The sequence below is a fragment of the Chlamydotis macqueenii genome, chromosome 1 (assembly GCF_036417535.1).
Source record: "Chlamydotis macqueenii isolate bChlMac1 chromosome 1, bChlMac1.mat, whole genome shotgun sequence".
NCBI classification, from domain to species: domain Eukaryota; kingdom Metazoa; phylum Chordata; class Aves; order Otidiformes; family Otididae; genus Chlamydotis; species Chlamydotis macqueenii.
This window is the reverse complement of record NC_141556.1, coordinates 69,156,834-69,173,986: the sequence shown is the minus strand read 5'-3', so window position 1 is coordinate 69,173,986 and position 17,153 is coordinate 69,156,834. Positions and strand designations below refer to the sequence as shown.

Genomic DNA, 17,153 nt, shown 5'->3' with positions numbered 1-17,153 from the left:
TGACATTTCGGCCAGCTTGCTGCATCTACTTGTCGCATTGATCTTAATTAAATTCTAAATTATTCTGATCAGAAACTGCCTGGCCATCTCAGCTATCACACAGCACGATGATGCTGTATATGCTACTACAACACAAATACTAATGTGCTACCAGACCAGAACAGCTGCAGAGGGGTGAAGGCTTAGCGCTCACCTACTGTACCGCAACTCCGTACAAACCACTGACAGAACAGGAGGGCTGTGCCGTTTTGGTGTCATGGATCACAAGGGACCCACCTGGAAGGCACAGAGCAAGAGGCTCCACAGAGAAATTTCAGCAGGACCTAACGTGACAGGACAGTGGTGGTTCAAAGCATATTTGGCCATCCTGTCCTTACTAGGAAAAACACATTTTATCAAAGTATTAAAATTCTAACATACCTGGAGTTTAACATGTTAAAAAGGTTTTTGCTTTCAAAGCTCTGCCTGGTTAGCACAGAGAGAATAACCCCCTGTTTTTTCCTGTCTCCTTCACATGGCTGCAGCCACAGCTCTGCCTCTCTCCATGCTCTTCCTCCTCCTGGGGAAGCCACGGGAGCAGTAGCAGCCACTGGCTTGCAACAGCCACGTAATATTCCTGACAGAAAGAGCCTGTTTAAGAGCCCACAGGGCAGATACTGCACTACAGGAGGAAAAAAAGTGGGCAAGAGCAGTAGTGCCCTGTCTGCAGGTGGGAGGAGCATACCTAAAGGTAGAGCCAGAACCCCAAGTGCTAGAAAAGGGCAAGAGGCAAGGAAAAGCATCTTAAAGCCATAGTGAAGTTAACAGCAGAGGCAATTTGCCCAAAGGCACTTTTAAAAACCACAGGAAAAGATTTATGTTTTCCCTGTGTAATGTGGCTTTTCCCCCCTTTTCCAAATAAACTAAGTTAACAACAATGTTTTGACTATTTTCAAGCATGTTCTCCAAAGTCACCTCCCCTCGACCTACCCAAGCAGACGTTCCTAAATGTTTCAGCCCACAGCTCCTGGGAGAACATGCCAAAGAGCTGGGTGGCCACACCACACTGGCTTCTGTCCAGTGTTTTCAAGTTGTGCTGAAATACAGTTGAAAGCATTAAATATTCTCCTAATATTTTCAATGTAAATGATCCCTGCAGCTGCCAGGAGGATGTTTCGGTCACAGAGGGGAGGGCACATGGCCAGGAGAGACTTTGTCATGAGAGGTGTCCCACATTACAGCCCGGTCTTGAAGAGGGAAACAAATCACTTCCTATCATCGCCTGCACTAACTTGACTGTGGAAAGCATCCTCTCTGTCCATCAAGGCAAGGCATACAAAAAAAAAAAATTATGTGCCCCTTACAGACAGACCTTCTCCTGCTGGAGTGCTGTTAGAGTAGGTAATGACAATGCCACTCAATGCAGATTTTTACAAGAAACTGAGAAAGAAGCCACAACAACCAAACCAACGCAAGTAAAATCCCACTTTTTAAGGGGCATGAAAGTTTCGTACAGCAGATGGCTGACAAGGCAGCCATTTAAAAGGGGTGGAGGAGAAAAAAAAAAAACAAAAAACCCACCCCAGAAGGTAGGAGTGCTCTCTGCCATCCTCTGAGATCCACGTAAAAACACGGCGTGAAGCCAAACGCGTCCTGGAGCACCCGTTCCTGGCCCACTGAACTTTTGACCCGCTGGCGGTGGTTGAACCCCTCCTGAGCCCATCGCCGGGCGATGCTGCGGCAGAGATTTGAAAAGAGGAGCCCTGCGCCTTGTCAGGCGCCTGCATCTGCCAGAGCCAGCATGGGGGCCGGCTGCGCCCACCCCCTCCCCGAACAATGCCCAGGGCCTGGCCTGATGGATGCGCTTCTTTCTTTCAGGTTTGGACACCCCTTTCTCGTAGTCTGTGGCTACGCAGTGGTCCAGCAAAAAGAAAACAAAACGTCTGCTTCCCAGGTTTCTGACATCCAGCTGCTGATGGCAGCATCACATCTGGAAGCTTCACTTTCTTTTGGGCCAATAAGTAGAGGGAGAAAGGTTTGCATTTAAAAAGAAAAATAAAATAAAATAACTCTGTGCTGCTTCACTGTACTAAAGTGTACTAAAGCCCTCAAACTTCTCAAATGCCGTCAGCAAATCTTCTCGGCACAGGAAGGATGGGTCCAGGTGGCCTATCATCACAGAGCCTTCCAGCTAGCTATAGGCAGACCCACCAGTAGAGGAACAAAAAAAAAAAAATCAGTGAGGAGGGGGAGAAAAAAACAAAACCAAAAGCTAAGTACAGGTTAAAAAAAAAAACCACCACACTAAAAACATATTGGAAGATCAGGTTTTATCTGGATTGGGGACTGCAGAGACTGCAGCAGCAGTGAAACTCTAACCTGACCCTCCCCTGAAATTGGGGGGAGGGAGAGAGCAGGGGATATTTGTTACAAGGTTTGTTTAAAACTTTCACTTTTTGTAACAATGTTGTCAAGAGTTTAGCACCAAACTTCCCACTGAAGATATACTAGTATCAGAAAAAGAAAAAAAAAAAAAAGCCACCAACCAGGATTTAACTCAAGAGAAGGGCTCAGCCCTCCTAGAAAGAGAAGAGCATCCTCCAAGAAGAGCTGGCTGCATCCAGAGTCAGGCCATCCCTTAGAGACTCGGGACACAGACAGACAGACATTTGCCGTGAAGCTCAAGGAGCATGACCACCCTCCAGCCAAAACCCTCTGAGACGAGCTGCCCCAGCTCTCCCTTTCTGCTTCCACACACAAGAAAATAGGTTCACCCCAACCACCTGTTTTACTTTGCATCAAAATGGACGGGGGCACTTGCTTCTCAGTTACCCACCAGGGACAGTAACTTTTGAAGGAAGGGGCAGTAACTTCACAAACTGCTGGCATTCTGCCACAAGCACACCTCCCAACAACAACCAAAGCTAAAGCAAGAAAGTGTCATTTGGAGATGAGCAGTTTCAATTTTTGATGGCTGGCTCAGGTTTTATTTCCCCCTAATGTTTGCCTTGAGTCCTAGCATTTCCCCAAACTCCTAGAAGAACGGCCACCCCCATTTTATTCAAATGCCCCTGAAGCTCAAAGCCCATCTCAGAGGCAGCAGCGAGACAGCAAGAACGGGCACCGGCACTCCCAGATCCAGAACCAAGGGGGAGCCTCCTTTATGCAGCAGAATAAAGTGCAAACCAAAAAAAAAAAAAAAAAAGTGAACTATTTGTGTGAGCTCTTTGTGCAAAGCACCATTCCCAGATATCCATGAAACCAGCGCTGAGACTGGAACGACCATGCCAGGCCAAGGGGTAACAAGATGGTGAGCTCCAAGGAACAGCAAGTTTTGAAAATGCCTGTGCTGGGCTTCTCGTGCCGTAGAGGGGAAGGAGATTTACTCTGCGTGCCTGAAGATGCCAAGTTCTGACAGCTGCATCCCTCCTCTCGCAGCATCCCAGTTGGAATGGTGATTCCCACCGTCCCTCGGATGAACACCATCCTTTAAAACCCGCTTCCGCCAAGCGCTGCAGGCCAATTCACCCGCACAAGAGGTTGGGTTTTTTTGTTGGTGGTGACGTTCTCGGCGTGCTGCTTCTGCTCGGCAACACCCCCCAAACACCAACCCGCGCGTACTCCTCGTCCCGGGCAACCCCCCAAAAAAAGCAAGTTAATTTGTCCCGAGTGATGTCAACTCCCCCACCCTAAGTGTGCTCCGGGAACCAAAGGGGAGCCCACATTTACTTCATTTGTGAAGCAAGCCAGATGCTAATTGCCTCCAAAGGTGAAAGGCTAGTGCCTTGGCCCTTTTATCATTGTAAATTCAGGTTCCTTCAAGACTTGGCGCTGCTGGGCCCGGAGAGCCTCCCCCTTTAATGGTTTGGCATCAATAGGAGGGGGAGGGGAGTTCCCTTTCGCAAGAAGTTGCATCATTGAGAGACCTTATCCCCTTTCAAGATTTCGCACCGCATAAGGGATTCCCCCTCTTCAGAAATCCGCATCCTGCTCGAGGAGTTTTGCTCTTTAGGGCTTTCGCGCATCCCATTGAACTTTTAAGCATCTTCGGAATTCGCATTCACGGGGCAATTACTGTCTTTAAAAAACACACGCCGCCACGTTATTCACCCGGTTTATTGCCAACGCGCTGGCAAGAATAGCTTTTCACAGCAAGCACAAAAGGTTTCCTACCAGGGCACACTTTGTTTGTAACATTTGTAGCCGGAGCGCAAAATATTTACGGAACATTAGCCACGCACGCGAAAAGAAGAATTAAAAAAAAAAAAAAAAAAAAAAAAAAGAAGCACAAAGAAAGTTACCGAGGGAAATAGGTGAAAAAGGTGGCGAAAGGAGAGAGTTTTCCCCGGGCCGGGGGTAAGGCACCGCCGCTCCCCCGGAGCCGCACAATGAGGGGCGGGCGCGGTGCCTGCGGGGCAGCCCGGGGGATGCGGGGAAAGGCTGCACCCCCCCCCCCCGCCGCCCCTCGGCAGTGGGGACCCTCTTCTCCCCTCTCTCCTCCCCTCAACAAAAGGGACCAACTTGGGCACAGGCTGGGGCGACCCCCCCCCCTCCCAACAACAACAACAGCCGCGGGTACCCCCGGGGGAGATGGGGGGTTACTGGGCCAGGCCCGCCTCTCACCGCCACCATTTTGGGCACGGGGGACCCACCGGCGGCTCCGTGCCGAGTCCGTCCCCGTGTCCCGTCCCCCCCCCCGCCACCTTTGTGTGCGGACACCGGCCCGGCGGAACAATGCGGCCCGGCGGCGGCCGGCCCCGCTCCGCCCGCGGCTGCCCCCGTCGAGTCTGGATCCAGGAGGGTCGTGGGGGGGTCCTGCCCGCCGCCCCGGGACGGGCGCGCCGAAAGTTTGCGAGCGTGGCCGGGAGGGACGAGGAAGTTGTTGCGTTCGCCGCAAGCGGAGCGGAGACCCCGCACTGCATCACGCCGGGATCAAGCGGCTCGCCAAGGGGTGGGGGGGGGATAGGGTGGGGTGAGGGCGTGGGGAGCGGCGTGCGGGACCCGCCGGGCGCCGCGGCAGGGAAACCGGCGGCAGGCTGGGGCGCGACCGGCCGGCGGGGCACGCAGCGTGCGGGGGCCGGCGGGCGCGGGGCTCTCACCTCGATCTCGAAGTCGGGCAGGCGGAAGGCGGTGCGGAAGAGGGAGCAGAAGTGCGCGATGGCCGGGACTTCCCACCAGGACCGGAGCTCGTCCAGCGCCACCGCCGCCTCGGGGCCACCGCCACCTCCGCCGGCCACGCCGCCGCAGCCGCCGTCCTCCTCCGGGCACATTTCCCTGCGGCCGCCGGCTGCCTGCCCTGCCCGCCCGCTCGCTGCCTCACTCCGCGGGCGGCTGCGTGCCGCCGCCGCCGCTCGGCGCTCCGGCTCCGCCCGCCCCCCGGCGCCGCGCCGCGCCACGCCGCTCAGCGGCCGCCCCCCGGCGGCCCCGCGCTGCCCCCTCGCTGCCGCCCGCGCATGGGGCGGCTCGGCGCCGGCGCGGGGGCGCTAGGGCCGGCGGGGGCGCTGCTGCTGCTGCTGCCCCTGCGGCGGGCGGCCGCCGCTGCGCGGGCCCATCCTCCCCCGCGCCGCCGCTCGCGCCCTGCAGTGCAACCGCCGCGCCGCCGGGAACAGATGGGCTTGGGCCGCGGGCGACGGGGGGGGGCGGGGGGGTACGGGGGGACACGGGGACCCGGGAGGGGAGGGGCGGGGTCGGGCGCGGGGAAGGGGCGGGGCTCGGGGCTGGAGGGCGAATGGGAAGGCGAAGAGGGCGAGGGGCGGGGCGGGACGGGCCCGGCGGGGCGGGGCGCGGGAGTGGACAAAAGGCGTGAAGGCGGGGTGGGCGGGGTCCCGAGGGGGGAGGGGTCTGCGCGGCCGTGCACGAGGAGGAGGCGGAGCCAGCGCTCATCACAACAACAGAGCCCCCAGCGCCCACCCGGCCCCGCCTACCAGGGCGGGGTCATCAGGAAGAGGGCGGGGCTAGGCGCTGCCGGGCACTGGGCGGCCGTTGGCGGCCGTTGTCCACCGGCACGCGGCGGTTCCCGCGTTCTCGTGCCTGGGCGAGGGAGGGAACGGGCGCCGCGGCCTTGCCTGGGCCGTTCCCGCCCGCTGTCCCCCCGGGGCCAGGTGATGGGACCGGGTGCCCAGGGCTGAGCCCCTCGGGGGGGGGGGGTCTCAGAGTGTGTCCCCGCAACCAGAGAGCCTCTGCCTGCCACCTCCGCCCCATCTGCTGGCCTCAGGGGTCATCCGCCTCTGCCCCTCACCTTGGACCTTTCTGGTGTCCAGCCTCAGCCTGGGTGGGTCTCCTGCTCCGGTCCCTGGGGCGCTAGGGCTGGCCATCGGGCTTCGCTGGACGGTGCCTCAGCCCCGGTGCCAGGCCTGTGTCCCCTGGGCTGGTCACCGGTGTGGCTGCAACTGCTTGGCGTAGTGGGGAGCTGCTGGGGCTGGCTCTGGGGTGCAGCAAAGGGAGAACCCACCAGGATTTCTGTTCTCGCTTTGTGTTTTTGAGTGAGGCAGCCCAAGCGGCACTTCTTGCTCTCCACAAACTGCTGGGCTGCCATGGGGAGCCAGACATCCTCCTGTGCCCTGAGCTGCTTTAGTGTCTCACCCGTGTGCCCAGTAGCTCCGTTCCTCATGGCTTTGAAATGAAGAGGGTAACGCTGCCCTGTTTTGAAATCCATTATGGAAAAGCATTCAGCATCAGATAGCTTTTACCTTCTTGTGGGACTGCCCTAATGAGACCTAGAGCATCAGTCAAACACCAAGCTGCTATAACCTTGCCCTCTGTCATTGCATCACTTTACACCGTCTCAGTTTGCCTCTGTAGCCCGGCTTCAAAACAGTTGCAAAGTATCACTGTGCACAGCTGCACCAGCTTAGGGTCTTCCCTCCAGTGGGACCTTTGTAAAGCTGGCGTTTAGCCACAGTTTAGCACTTCCTTCCTTCCACTTCTTCCTACCTTCGTCTGGCCAGGGCCATTTTTATGTCAGTCCCATTTTTCCTAGCATTTCCTCTTCTTTATTCAGCTCGCTTTCTCATTTTTAGCCTCTCCCCTTCACACCTTACATTCTCTTGTTTCCAGTGCCATCTCCGACTGGCTGAGAGTGACGTGGCTGCTGCTCTTGGGTGTGCTGGGTCCTTTCAGGAACAGCCTGAAGATCGGCTGGATCAGGTTAAGGGGAAACCACATGGCAGATGTCCTGCTCTGTCTCTGACTTAGAGGCATCAGAGAGGTAAAGGCCAGTGGCATCAGTCAGTGTCATCGTATTGCTGCTGAGCTAAGAGCAGCTGACGCAGAGCAGTCTGATTTCAGAGTCTGCAACCTCAAGCATGCTCTTTTGAGACTTTCAGGGTTTCCTCTCTGTGTTTCCCCTCAAAATGAACTTGGTGACAGAAAATAGGGTGAAGGCATGAGCTCTGTGTTGTGCCCTAGGCCACTGTCTAAGAGCCTGACCTGGGAAAACTTTGGCCGAGCATGGGAACAGCTAGTTTAGAGAAGAAGCAAATCAAGAGACAGCATTACAGCTCAGCAAGAATGAACAAGCTCTAATTTCATTGCCCTTTTTCATACTGCAGGATCAAGGGATACCCAGTGAAACGGGAAGGAAGCAAATTTAAAATGGTGCAATGAAACATTTGTACTATGTGCAATTAACACATGGCATTTGTTACTATGAGGTTTCATTGAGGCCAGGAGATTAGCAGGATTCAGAAAAGGATTAGACATTTATATGGATACTAAGAACATTCATGGTCACATTAGACAGGATATAAATAAATTTTAGATGGGATATAAACCGTCAGGCTTGAAGGCACAACATAACCACTAACTGATGGCGAGAGATTAGGGAGAAACTTCCCTTGTGGGTGGGTTATTCTATAATTGTCCACTACGGGGTTTCTCACACCTTTCTTTGAAGTATCAGAGAGCGGCAACTGTTGAAGTGAGAAGAGTGGATTAGGAAGGCTCCTGGGCTGATCTGGTAGGGCAACTGCTGTGCTCTTCAGGGGGCTGTGAGGGTTGCTTGAGAAATGGAAAGGCAAAGAGGATAAGATATAAGAAGTAGCATCAGGCCTCTCATATCATTCCTCAGATGCAGACCTCACTCTCCTTTGCTGTAAATTCCGTGCCCACAGCCATACAGTTGTATGCCAAAATGTGCACTAATTAGTTTATTTGTTACCTTTCTAAGTATAGCCTTTGCATCTGTTTTCCCCAGAAACCTTTTGACTTAGTTAATTTGCAGGAGACCAATATATTATACTGAAACCCTGACTCTGTTTCAAGGCACGATGACTCCAAGACTTGGTCCTGAGCAAGGCAGTATCTGATCTCTCACGTATTAAACCAGCTCCAGCTACCATGTGGTAATTGCCAAAGAGGAGAGTGCAAGCTAACTTTGTAAGCTGTCAGCATTACAGGATCACTATAAAATACCAATAGCTCTGCATGAGAAATCTTGCAGCAACAAATGCCCAGACAGTTTCCTTTAGGCCAGCTACAGAACTCTACAGCATTACTTAATGCCTGATTCTTCCACGGAGCAAACGTTTTGTCCTCTGGCCATGTGAGGGGACTTTATGTTGCATTTCTCTCTTGCTCTATTCTGACATTCCTCCCTGAATTCCTGTGATGTCCAGCCATGGCTTATCAGTCTGCTGCATCTTTGCTTGTTCTTGACACTAGGTCAAATAGCTTTGTAGTATCCTCACTCTCTATCCCACTAAGAATCTTGTAAAACTTAATCAAAACTCCTAATCTCTCTTTTTGTCAGAAAAGTTATAGTCTCAATTTTGCCAAATGTTTTTTTTAATTAATTTGGCTCCCTCTATCGTCCCCATTATTTCTGTTGAACTGTGTTTTCTCTTATATTGTTCTTTTTATGCAAGGATGCTGGAAGCTGCCCACAATCACCTAAGGTTGCCTCACTCCACCAGACTTTTACACTGTTCTCAAATTGCTTCTTTAGATTTGTTATTCAAGCACAAAAATCTCTGCTCTCGCACTGCTGTTCAACAGTAAGCAAAGATTTGGTGAGAACAATATGGCATTTCCTCCTCTGTGATAAATATCTCCATTCACAAATCTGTGTGCTTTTCCCCTTCCAAGCCACCTTTGGTTATGAGTTTCCCTTTCATAACTAACGAAACCCAAGCCTGCTCTGTCCAGTGTCTTCTCCCAGTATGCTATATTCTTCCTCTCAATCATTATTTTTTCTAGGGTATTGGTAAGACTTCACCTGCCTACTGATTTTTCAGTTCAATATCCAGTCCTGGCTGCTCAGTTCCCTCCATCCTTATACTTCTCCCCCATCTTCTGTGCTTTTTCTCTTCCTTTCTACCCAAACTGGCTGTAAGTTGAGTGCTTGTACCATGTAGAACCACACAGAGAAAGAATTCTGAGGCTGATGGACAAAATCAAAGCCTCATGTTTTTATTGTTCAAGGTGATCTCTGGATTTCTGAGCTCATTTCCTTGAGAAAAAAAATGCCAAATTCAAAGTCCCCAAAACAAATTAAAAGGTTGTAGGTAATGCAGGGAATGAATGCTTCCATTCCTGTATGACAAAACCTTTCACCTGGAAGCAAAAAGAAGGGAGGAATGCTTTCCATTTTCTCCAGAAAGACCTGCAATATGTACCCGATTTGGCAAAGATTAAATGCAATATTAGGTTAATGACAGGTAAATCTCTTGTGGCCCGCCTCTGAAAGAGAATGGACTACTGACAGGTACAGGTCAGTTCCTCACCAGCTGAAGTGATATTATCATTGATAAGGATGTCTTTTGAAAAACTCTTAACATCCTTGCATTTCCACTTCATGCCTTTAAGATAAAGCCCCACTGGCTAGGTTTCTATGAACTAGGTACAGGAGGACCTGCAGTTTTCCCTTGTAAGGACTCAGGAGCACTTGCAGAAGGGCCAGCCAAACCTCAGATTCTGTTCTCACTGGCAGCACGTTCTCAGACGCACAGGGCTTTGGGAGGTTCAAGTTTTCCTAAATCAGGGGAAACAATTTAAGAATAGATGAAACCTAACATTTCTTCAAAACAGAACCTTTGCATTTTGCTGTGTGAATAGTTTCGGCTCCCTTTGCTAGCACATCTGAATTTTATTGCTCCCTTGTTTGTGTTGACCTCACTTAATAGCCTAGCACCAGCAAATCTCACTGCCTTTGCTTCTTTTTGGTCTCTGAGTTAAAAAGTAGAAGACAGTTGTGATTTAGCCTCCTACTTTCACCCCAAGACACTTCTACCTTCTAGCACTCTTTGTATTTTGATGCAGCTTCAAGTTCCTTGGTCCCTTTTCAAGGCCTCCTGAGCAAAGAGATTTTGCAGTTTACAGAACACCATTGAAAAGCCTTCCTGAACAGAGCGAAGACTGAAGTGGAGTACTTAGCATCAGGAGATCTGGCTTTAATCCCCTGATCTGCCTTCCTGACTCAGGCAACGAGTCAAAGAAACCGAGGCATGTACAGTGAAAGTGAGGGCGCAGGTTTTTCTGGGTAGTGGTGAGGCTGGGGTCATGGAGGCAGCTGGAGAGATTGCAGAAGAGGTGTGAAAGCAGGTGAGAAACTTTTCTTCCTGTAACTAAACCAGGAGAGTCGAGAGAAGAAAGCCATGTTGGCTTTGATAATTACTTATTTTGAGCCACTAGTTGTGATAAGTAGGGACAGCAGTGGCATGTGAGGGTCTGAAATAAGGTGCGTGAAAGCCAACAGGAGTGGAACAACAGGAAAAGTCCTGTTTCTTTGACAAGAAAATGCTGAAGGAGAGGAAAACAGATTTGGACTAGAGGACACTGGTGCAGTCAAGAGACTGTGTATGATGAGAAAGACACAAGGGAAGCAGGAGATGAGAGAAACTAGTAAATCCTGTGAGAGGTGGGAAGTGTAGGAGTGTACATTGGCTTCCTAATTAGGAGGGAGTATGGAAAAGTCTGTAATCACAAACACCCAAGGAGTTGAAGGAGTGGGAATGCTGTGAGGAAGAAAGGGAAAGAGTGGGGAGTGGCTGAAAGAGATGGTAAAGTCAGGGAGGGAGAAGCTGAAAAGAGGAAAAGGAAAAAATATGTAGTGAAGGCAAGGTCAAGCAAGAGGCTGGGCTGCTGAGTGGGATGCTGCAGGGCTGAATAAGAAGGTGAGATGAGGAAGATACAAAATGTGAGGTCTGTCCAGCCTAACAATGTGAAAATGTAAGTCATCAAGACGAAAGATGAGGGAGTTAATAAAAAGGAGAGCCAGATGTTAAGGCAGAGAATGAATGGGGAAGAGATGGGTGGGCGCAGACAACAGCTGCTGAGTGGAGGCACGAGAGAGAACAGAGCCTGCCTGGACAATGCTCAAACGCATGGGAAACAGGAGTTGGAAACAGAAGTAGCACAAGAAAAAAATGGCATTCTCACTTATTTGGCATGGTGCTGCAGTGAACCAGCTTGCACATGGTCTGTTACTGAAGTCAGGTATATAGTATTGATATGGCTACATTGAAACTTCAGCTGACATAAACAGGGCTGTAGATTTACCTGGGACACAAACATTTCTCTTTAGCTTTGAGTAACAAGGAGGTCTTCCATGATTCCTGCAGCCTGCATCATGGACAACATGGATTTGAGGCTCATCTGCTCAAGAACCCGTTGCTTGGTCAGACGTACCCTCCAACTTCTCATGCACAGACCTGAGCTGTCAGGCCACGGAGGGTGCAATTGCAAAAGTGCAGTGCAGTATTTGTTTCATCTCCTGGACATACACATTTAATTTGTTCAATGTACAAGTTAATGTGAAAGCCGTCACTCCTGCGAACCTGACCTAGCATCTAAAAAACTGATTGATGCTCTTCGTAATTTCCCAGTTATTTACTTCACAATACTATTTTCAGCTGAGCAAAGCATCAGAAAGTAGGAGTAATTCCACGTTACTGAAGTATAGCCACTCTTTCCATGAAGTGTAACAGTGGTCACGCACATCATCACCAGTTTAGTCAGAAAATTCACGTCATTGTGCCATTTTTAGCTTGCAGTGGCTCTTAGTCGGAAAGCATCTACCTACTTGGAATTTGGCTAGCACTGATGTGGCAAAGCGTTCTCAATCATGGCTTCTCTCCTGTGTGCTTTACTGAACTTCATATCAAACCAACAGATGTAAGGCTTAGGTCTCAACAGATTTTCTGCTGTTAATCCATTGGGGCTGAAAACCACAGGTTGTAACTTGATGTTTTGTCCCCTAGAGAGCAATCAACAGGCGAATGATAATTTGTGGCAATGGACTTGAAGCCAGGGAATCTGGATCTTTCCAAATCTTCCCCAAAGAGTAGATCTGAGAGGAGCCCACCGCATACACATTTGTTTGTGGTCAGCCATGCCCACAGCTGCTGCCAAGCACTGGTCTGTACATCTGGCAGAGAGATGAGTCGGACGTGGGCTGGCTTGGATGGCCGCTAAACAAGATGGGGAGCTAGCGATCTGCCCTGGAAACCTCCATGAAAAGCAGAGCGGAGAGACATGCCAGCCGAAACACTTCAATGTCTCTCCAGGTCTGTTGTCTCTACTTCTGCCATCCGCAGCTATTTCACAGGCAGCAGTGCTACGTGTAAGCAGAGAGATATTTCAATTGTTTCCTGACCAGTGGTTAGCTGGTACGCATAACTGTGTGCTGCAGTACTGGTTCCTATAGACTGCCTCCAGACACCCAGTGAGAGACTCATTGGGATTCACTGCCGCAGCCTGAGCTTGTTCGGCTCAGGTGCAGAGCGCTGTGGAGGCAAGGCACTCACACATGAAGAGAACAACCCCAGATGAAGGATGAAAGGCAGAGGACGCTTCACAGAAGGGTGGTGCTCCATGTCTAGGGGAGCTCCCCATCCGTCTCTTCAGGAGAGATAAACTACGTCCCTTCAGGGGAATTAAAAGACCATTTTGCTTACAACCCATAACGGTTCTGTTCTCTGTTTCAACACCTTCTTAGATGGGGATTAAAGATGCAGCTCTGGCAGCGCGGCTGAAATTTCCTTTGCTGTAGCCAGCCTTCCATAGTTTGGACCTAAAGATGTAATGTGAGGCAAGGCTTGATCTCTTGTCTAAAGCTGTTGATCTCATATAGCTACGAGAGGTTTTGCTGGGTACTTGCCTGTGCGGAGCAAAAGGGTTCCCGTTCAGAACTGGTGCCAAAGGTGTGCTCTGCACAGAGGTTTCTGGGCCAGATTCAGTGTTGATGTAAACCACTAAGTCCATACAAATTAAAAAATGGGATGATTGTGTGCATACCAATTACTGCAACCGTTGCGAGGGTTGGAAAGGCAAGACCTGGGACGGTTTAAGCTAACACAGTCCTTTCTAAGACTTTATTTGACACTTACCTGTTAGTTGCTTTTCCTGCTACGCTACTTCTGTGGTGAGCGCAGCTCCCGAATGTTAACTTGTTGTGACTTCACCAGCATCTGTTTTCAACCTCACTGATACCTCTGCTTGTTGTTGCTGCATTTGGCTAGGGAGGTATTCAAACCCCATTCCTTCTATAGCAGTCAACAGAAGTTAAAAGTTTTTTTTTTCTAAATCCTGCTAAGAATGGTGTACTAGGCTAAAGTGATGCACAGGTCTAGAAATGAGGCGAAGCCTCATGGAGAACTGAGTTGTGGTTCCAGCTCTTTCATCAAATTGCTCTGTGCCTTTGAGTAAATCAATTCATGTATATCTTTCTCATCTATAAAATAGGAATGGTCATATTTAGATACCTCAGGGAGGTTGCGAGGCTTAATTAGTTATATGCTAGTGCCTTGTCAGCTCTCATTACTTTGGTATCTCAGTCTTTATTGCTTTGAAATTGTAAAATGCTACTTACATGCAAACATTATTATTTGAGGTGAGATGGAGAGACTTAATCCAGTTTCTCTGTAAATACCACAGGCAGGGAGTTGAAATTCCTGTTAAAGGCTTTAGTATGAGGTCCAGCCTACTTGGAGAGAAGTTTCCCTGGCATATAACAAATCTTACTTATTTCCAGATCCCCAATGTAGATTATCTTGAACAAGTTTAAGCTGCACTTTTACTGATTTACTTAATCCAGTACATGTAATTAAACTCACCCAGCATAAATACAATTTAAACTGGTTTAGACACATCTCTACTAGGATTGGGTTCCAGTGCAAGGAAAACAGCTAGGATCTGGCATAAATAATTCAGGCAGGTTTCAATCAGAACAAGGTCCATGAAAGACTTTCAAAACCTATTTGAATGTCAAGCTGCTCAGAGAAAAGTCATTGTAGGCAGCTTGAAGGGGGAGTTGGCTGGCAGATTCGTGAAGTGGAGGGATTTTAAGTGCCCAGCCTCAAAGGGAAAGAGCTAGTGACTAAGCTGGTTAGTCATCTCCAGACCTTTCCCAGAACAGTCCTGCGTATAACTAGGGAGTTTTAAGATACTCAGCCTTTTCTGTCAACCACTTAAGGGAAAGCCTGACTCTTCACAGAAGCACAGTCCTGACCTCAGGAACTACTTCCATTAGTGCCAAATGTACATTAGAACAGACCTGAGATGCTGGCAGTGGGGCCTGAGGAGCTGCCTTCACCCCTTCTTGTCCCAGCCTCTCCAGTAGCCATGTCTAGCGAGGCAGAGGGGTGCGTAGCTAGCCAAGGGGTGACAGCCTAGAAAAGGCAGGCTGCTCTTCCTACTGCCTTTCCACAGGGGCTGGGAAATGCCTTTACACTCTGCATTTTCCAGACATCAGCTTCATTCTTCCAAGGCACCAGCAGCACATTGCTGTACCTCAGCCTGGTACCCAGCCCAGAACCAGTCCTTGCCAGGGTCTAACATAGCCTGAGCACAGCACTCTGAATGTGGACAGGCGGGGCTGCAAGGCAGCATGGTTAGGCATGCTGCAGTGCACAGGGTGAGCAGTACGAGCAGTCATGTGGGGGTGTTACCATGTCCTTAGACCCCCTGGTTCAACCTTCCTCTCAGCATACTGCTTTGTACATGCGTCTGCCAGTAATGCTAAATTCAGGAAGCTTAGACCACTGGTATGGTTTTGCATGTACTTGTGCAAGGTTTGGACTCCAATCACCATAAAGAAATCAATGTTCTGAAGCTGCCTGAAGGCTTGCTTCCTGGATGTGATTTGCATGGCAGTGGTCTCCTTACTGACAAAATAACTGTCCGCTGGGAAGTGACCCTGCCTGGCTGATGGAGCCCTTGTTTCCTCCCTGGTAACTCTACTGTTCAGAGGCTTTCAGATGAGTGGTTTTAGGCCATGCAATGTATTTAAGACAGGCCACTCAATGACAGTGTCTGGTCACGTCTCTTGGTCACTAGTCCAGTTTAAAGCTGTAGCGTACAAGTGGAAAGAACAGACCCGCTTGTGCCATTAGCGATACTGTCATCCATTGACTCCTCCAGCTGGTTTTTCACTTACTACCTCCCATCAAACACTCAAGGCTCAGCTCCAGGGTTTCCCATGCCAATATAATGTCAATATAAGATGCTAGCACTCCTTACAGTCAGGCTTTAGGCAGGAGGGATGCCGTAGGCTCCTGAGCAGAGATCTGATAAATGTATCACAGTCTTGGCCAGAGGAACCTCTAGGCTTCGTTTCCCAGCTCCCCAGCCAGCTCTGCCAATGCACCTCAGCTTTCTCCTGAATTCAAGGTGAGGGTCCTGCCACAAACATGGAAGCACCTGAATTGTTTTAAACCTGTAACTTGATGAAAATACAAGTAGATATGTAATGGAGAAAGACCTGCATTGGCAGGGAGAAGTGCCAGCTGATTTATTCTTTCTTCCACATCCAGCGTTCCCGGTTCACCCTCACATCTAAGCCTTATTTTCCTGCTGGGAAGAGAGGGATATATGCCAGCAGCTCTGCCTGTCCGCCTCAGCCCCCAAGATGTTGCCTGCTAGGCCATAGCATCAAAACAATCAACTGCTCAAAGTTAACGCAGTATGTAATCACCTAGACAAACAGTCCGATTTGCAAGAGTATTCGGCACCCAACCATCCTGCCAATTATCTGAGTGGCCATCTTTCCGTTGCCTGTTCCCAGAGGCCACTCCCAGTGGTGTGGAGACAAAATGGGGTAACTTTGCTAGCAGCTGTGCGGATGACCCCACTTTACGCTCTGAGAGAGGGCAGAATCTGCCCCTGAGCCCCAAAGGCGGCAGCAAAGCTTTGACTTATATATCTACACAAAGCCCCACAAGGAACTGCTGTATGGAAATAAAAAACATGCTTCACTATTAAAGAGGGAAAAAGGCCTTGAGGGTTAAAATATGAAGTGGTCAAGCTATTCACCTTCTCATTTAGAAGCAACGGTCACTAAATTACACAGCACGTCTCCTTCTTCCTCCTCCAAAGTATGCGCCTTTGAAGATGATACTGGTCCGTTATGTGAACCAGCAATAAAGCATAATTAATCCCGCTCTGAAAATATGCTCAAATACCAGCAGTGAGTCACAGCTGAGCCTGAGGGGGTTAAGGAACTTAAATCAGAGCTCCAGCACATCAGGCAAATAGCAAATCCTCCCACTGCCTCCTGTCACCCTGATCACCCAGCTAGGGCTGTCCCCATCAGTGACATGACACATGGTACCTCACATGGACTTCATGAGGGGGAAACCTGGGTTTGTGCAAGCCCTTATAAGGTGGGCTGACTCTGTACGGGACAGAAGGCCTCCGAGGGAGACCCAGGAGAGCATGGGAAGCGCATCCAGAGTCAGCAATGTTCCCTTTGAGTCACTTCTGAGACAAGTGAAGCATGGTGCTGGGGGGCATGTGTGTGTTTGGGGAGGGAAGTCGGATGGAGTTTCTAGAGATCCTACCTTTTAAGAAGTAACATTGTATAAAGGTCCTAGTGAGTCCCCGTGGTTAAAAATCCCTTGGCATTGTTTAGGCAGATGTGCACTGAGCACATCGCAACCTCAGCGATTGCATTTTGCTGGTCTTAAAGCAGTCCCAGACAGCTTCAGCTGGAGGAAAAATTAATCTTCGTCTTCCCTGGTGAAATGTGCTGTGCATGATCTATGCTAGAGGCAGATGGACTGCTGAGAGGAGGAGAAGCACCTTGTTAGTACGTATTGCGGAGATGCTTCTGGGTGAAACATGTTTCATACATTTGATCGGGGGCCAGAGTGGACAGGGGAAGGTCTCCTGAGACAAGATAGGCCTTGCAGCCCCCATTCAGGCAAGTGGCAGCGTGCAGCTTGGATATCTTGAGACGT

The 17,153-nt window shown here is 50.1% G+C and overlaps 1 protein-coding gene across 1 annotated transcript in view; it reads right to left on the bottom strand.

Moving 5' to 3' along the window:
• The window catches only part of CECR2 (CECR2 histone acetyl-lysine reader), a 96,202-nt gene extending 90,953 nt beyond the window's left edge, over positions 1-5,249 (bottom strand). The window contains exon 1 of the mRNA XM_086755717.1: positions 5,079-5,249. Within this exon, the coding sequence (XP_086611843.1) occupies positions 5,079-5,249 (171 nt within the window). The remainder of the gene's footprint in view (positions 1-5,078) is intronic.
• Positions 5,250-17,153: the final 11,904 nt, after the last annotated feature.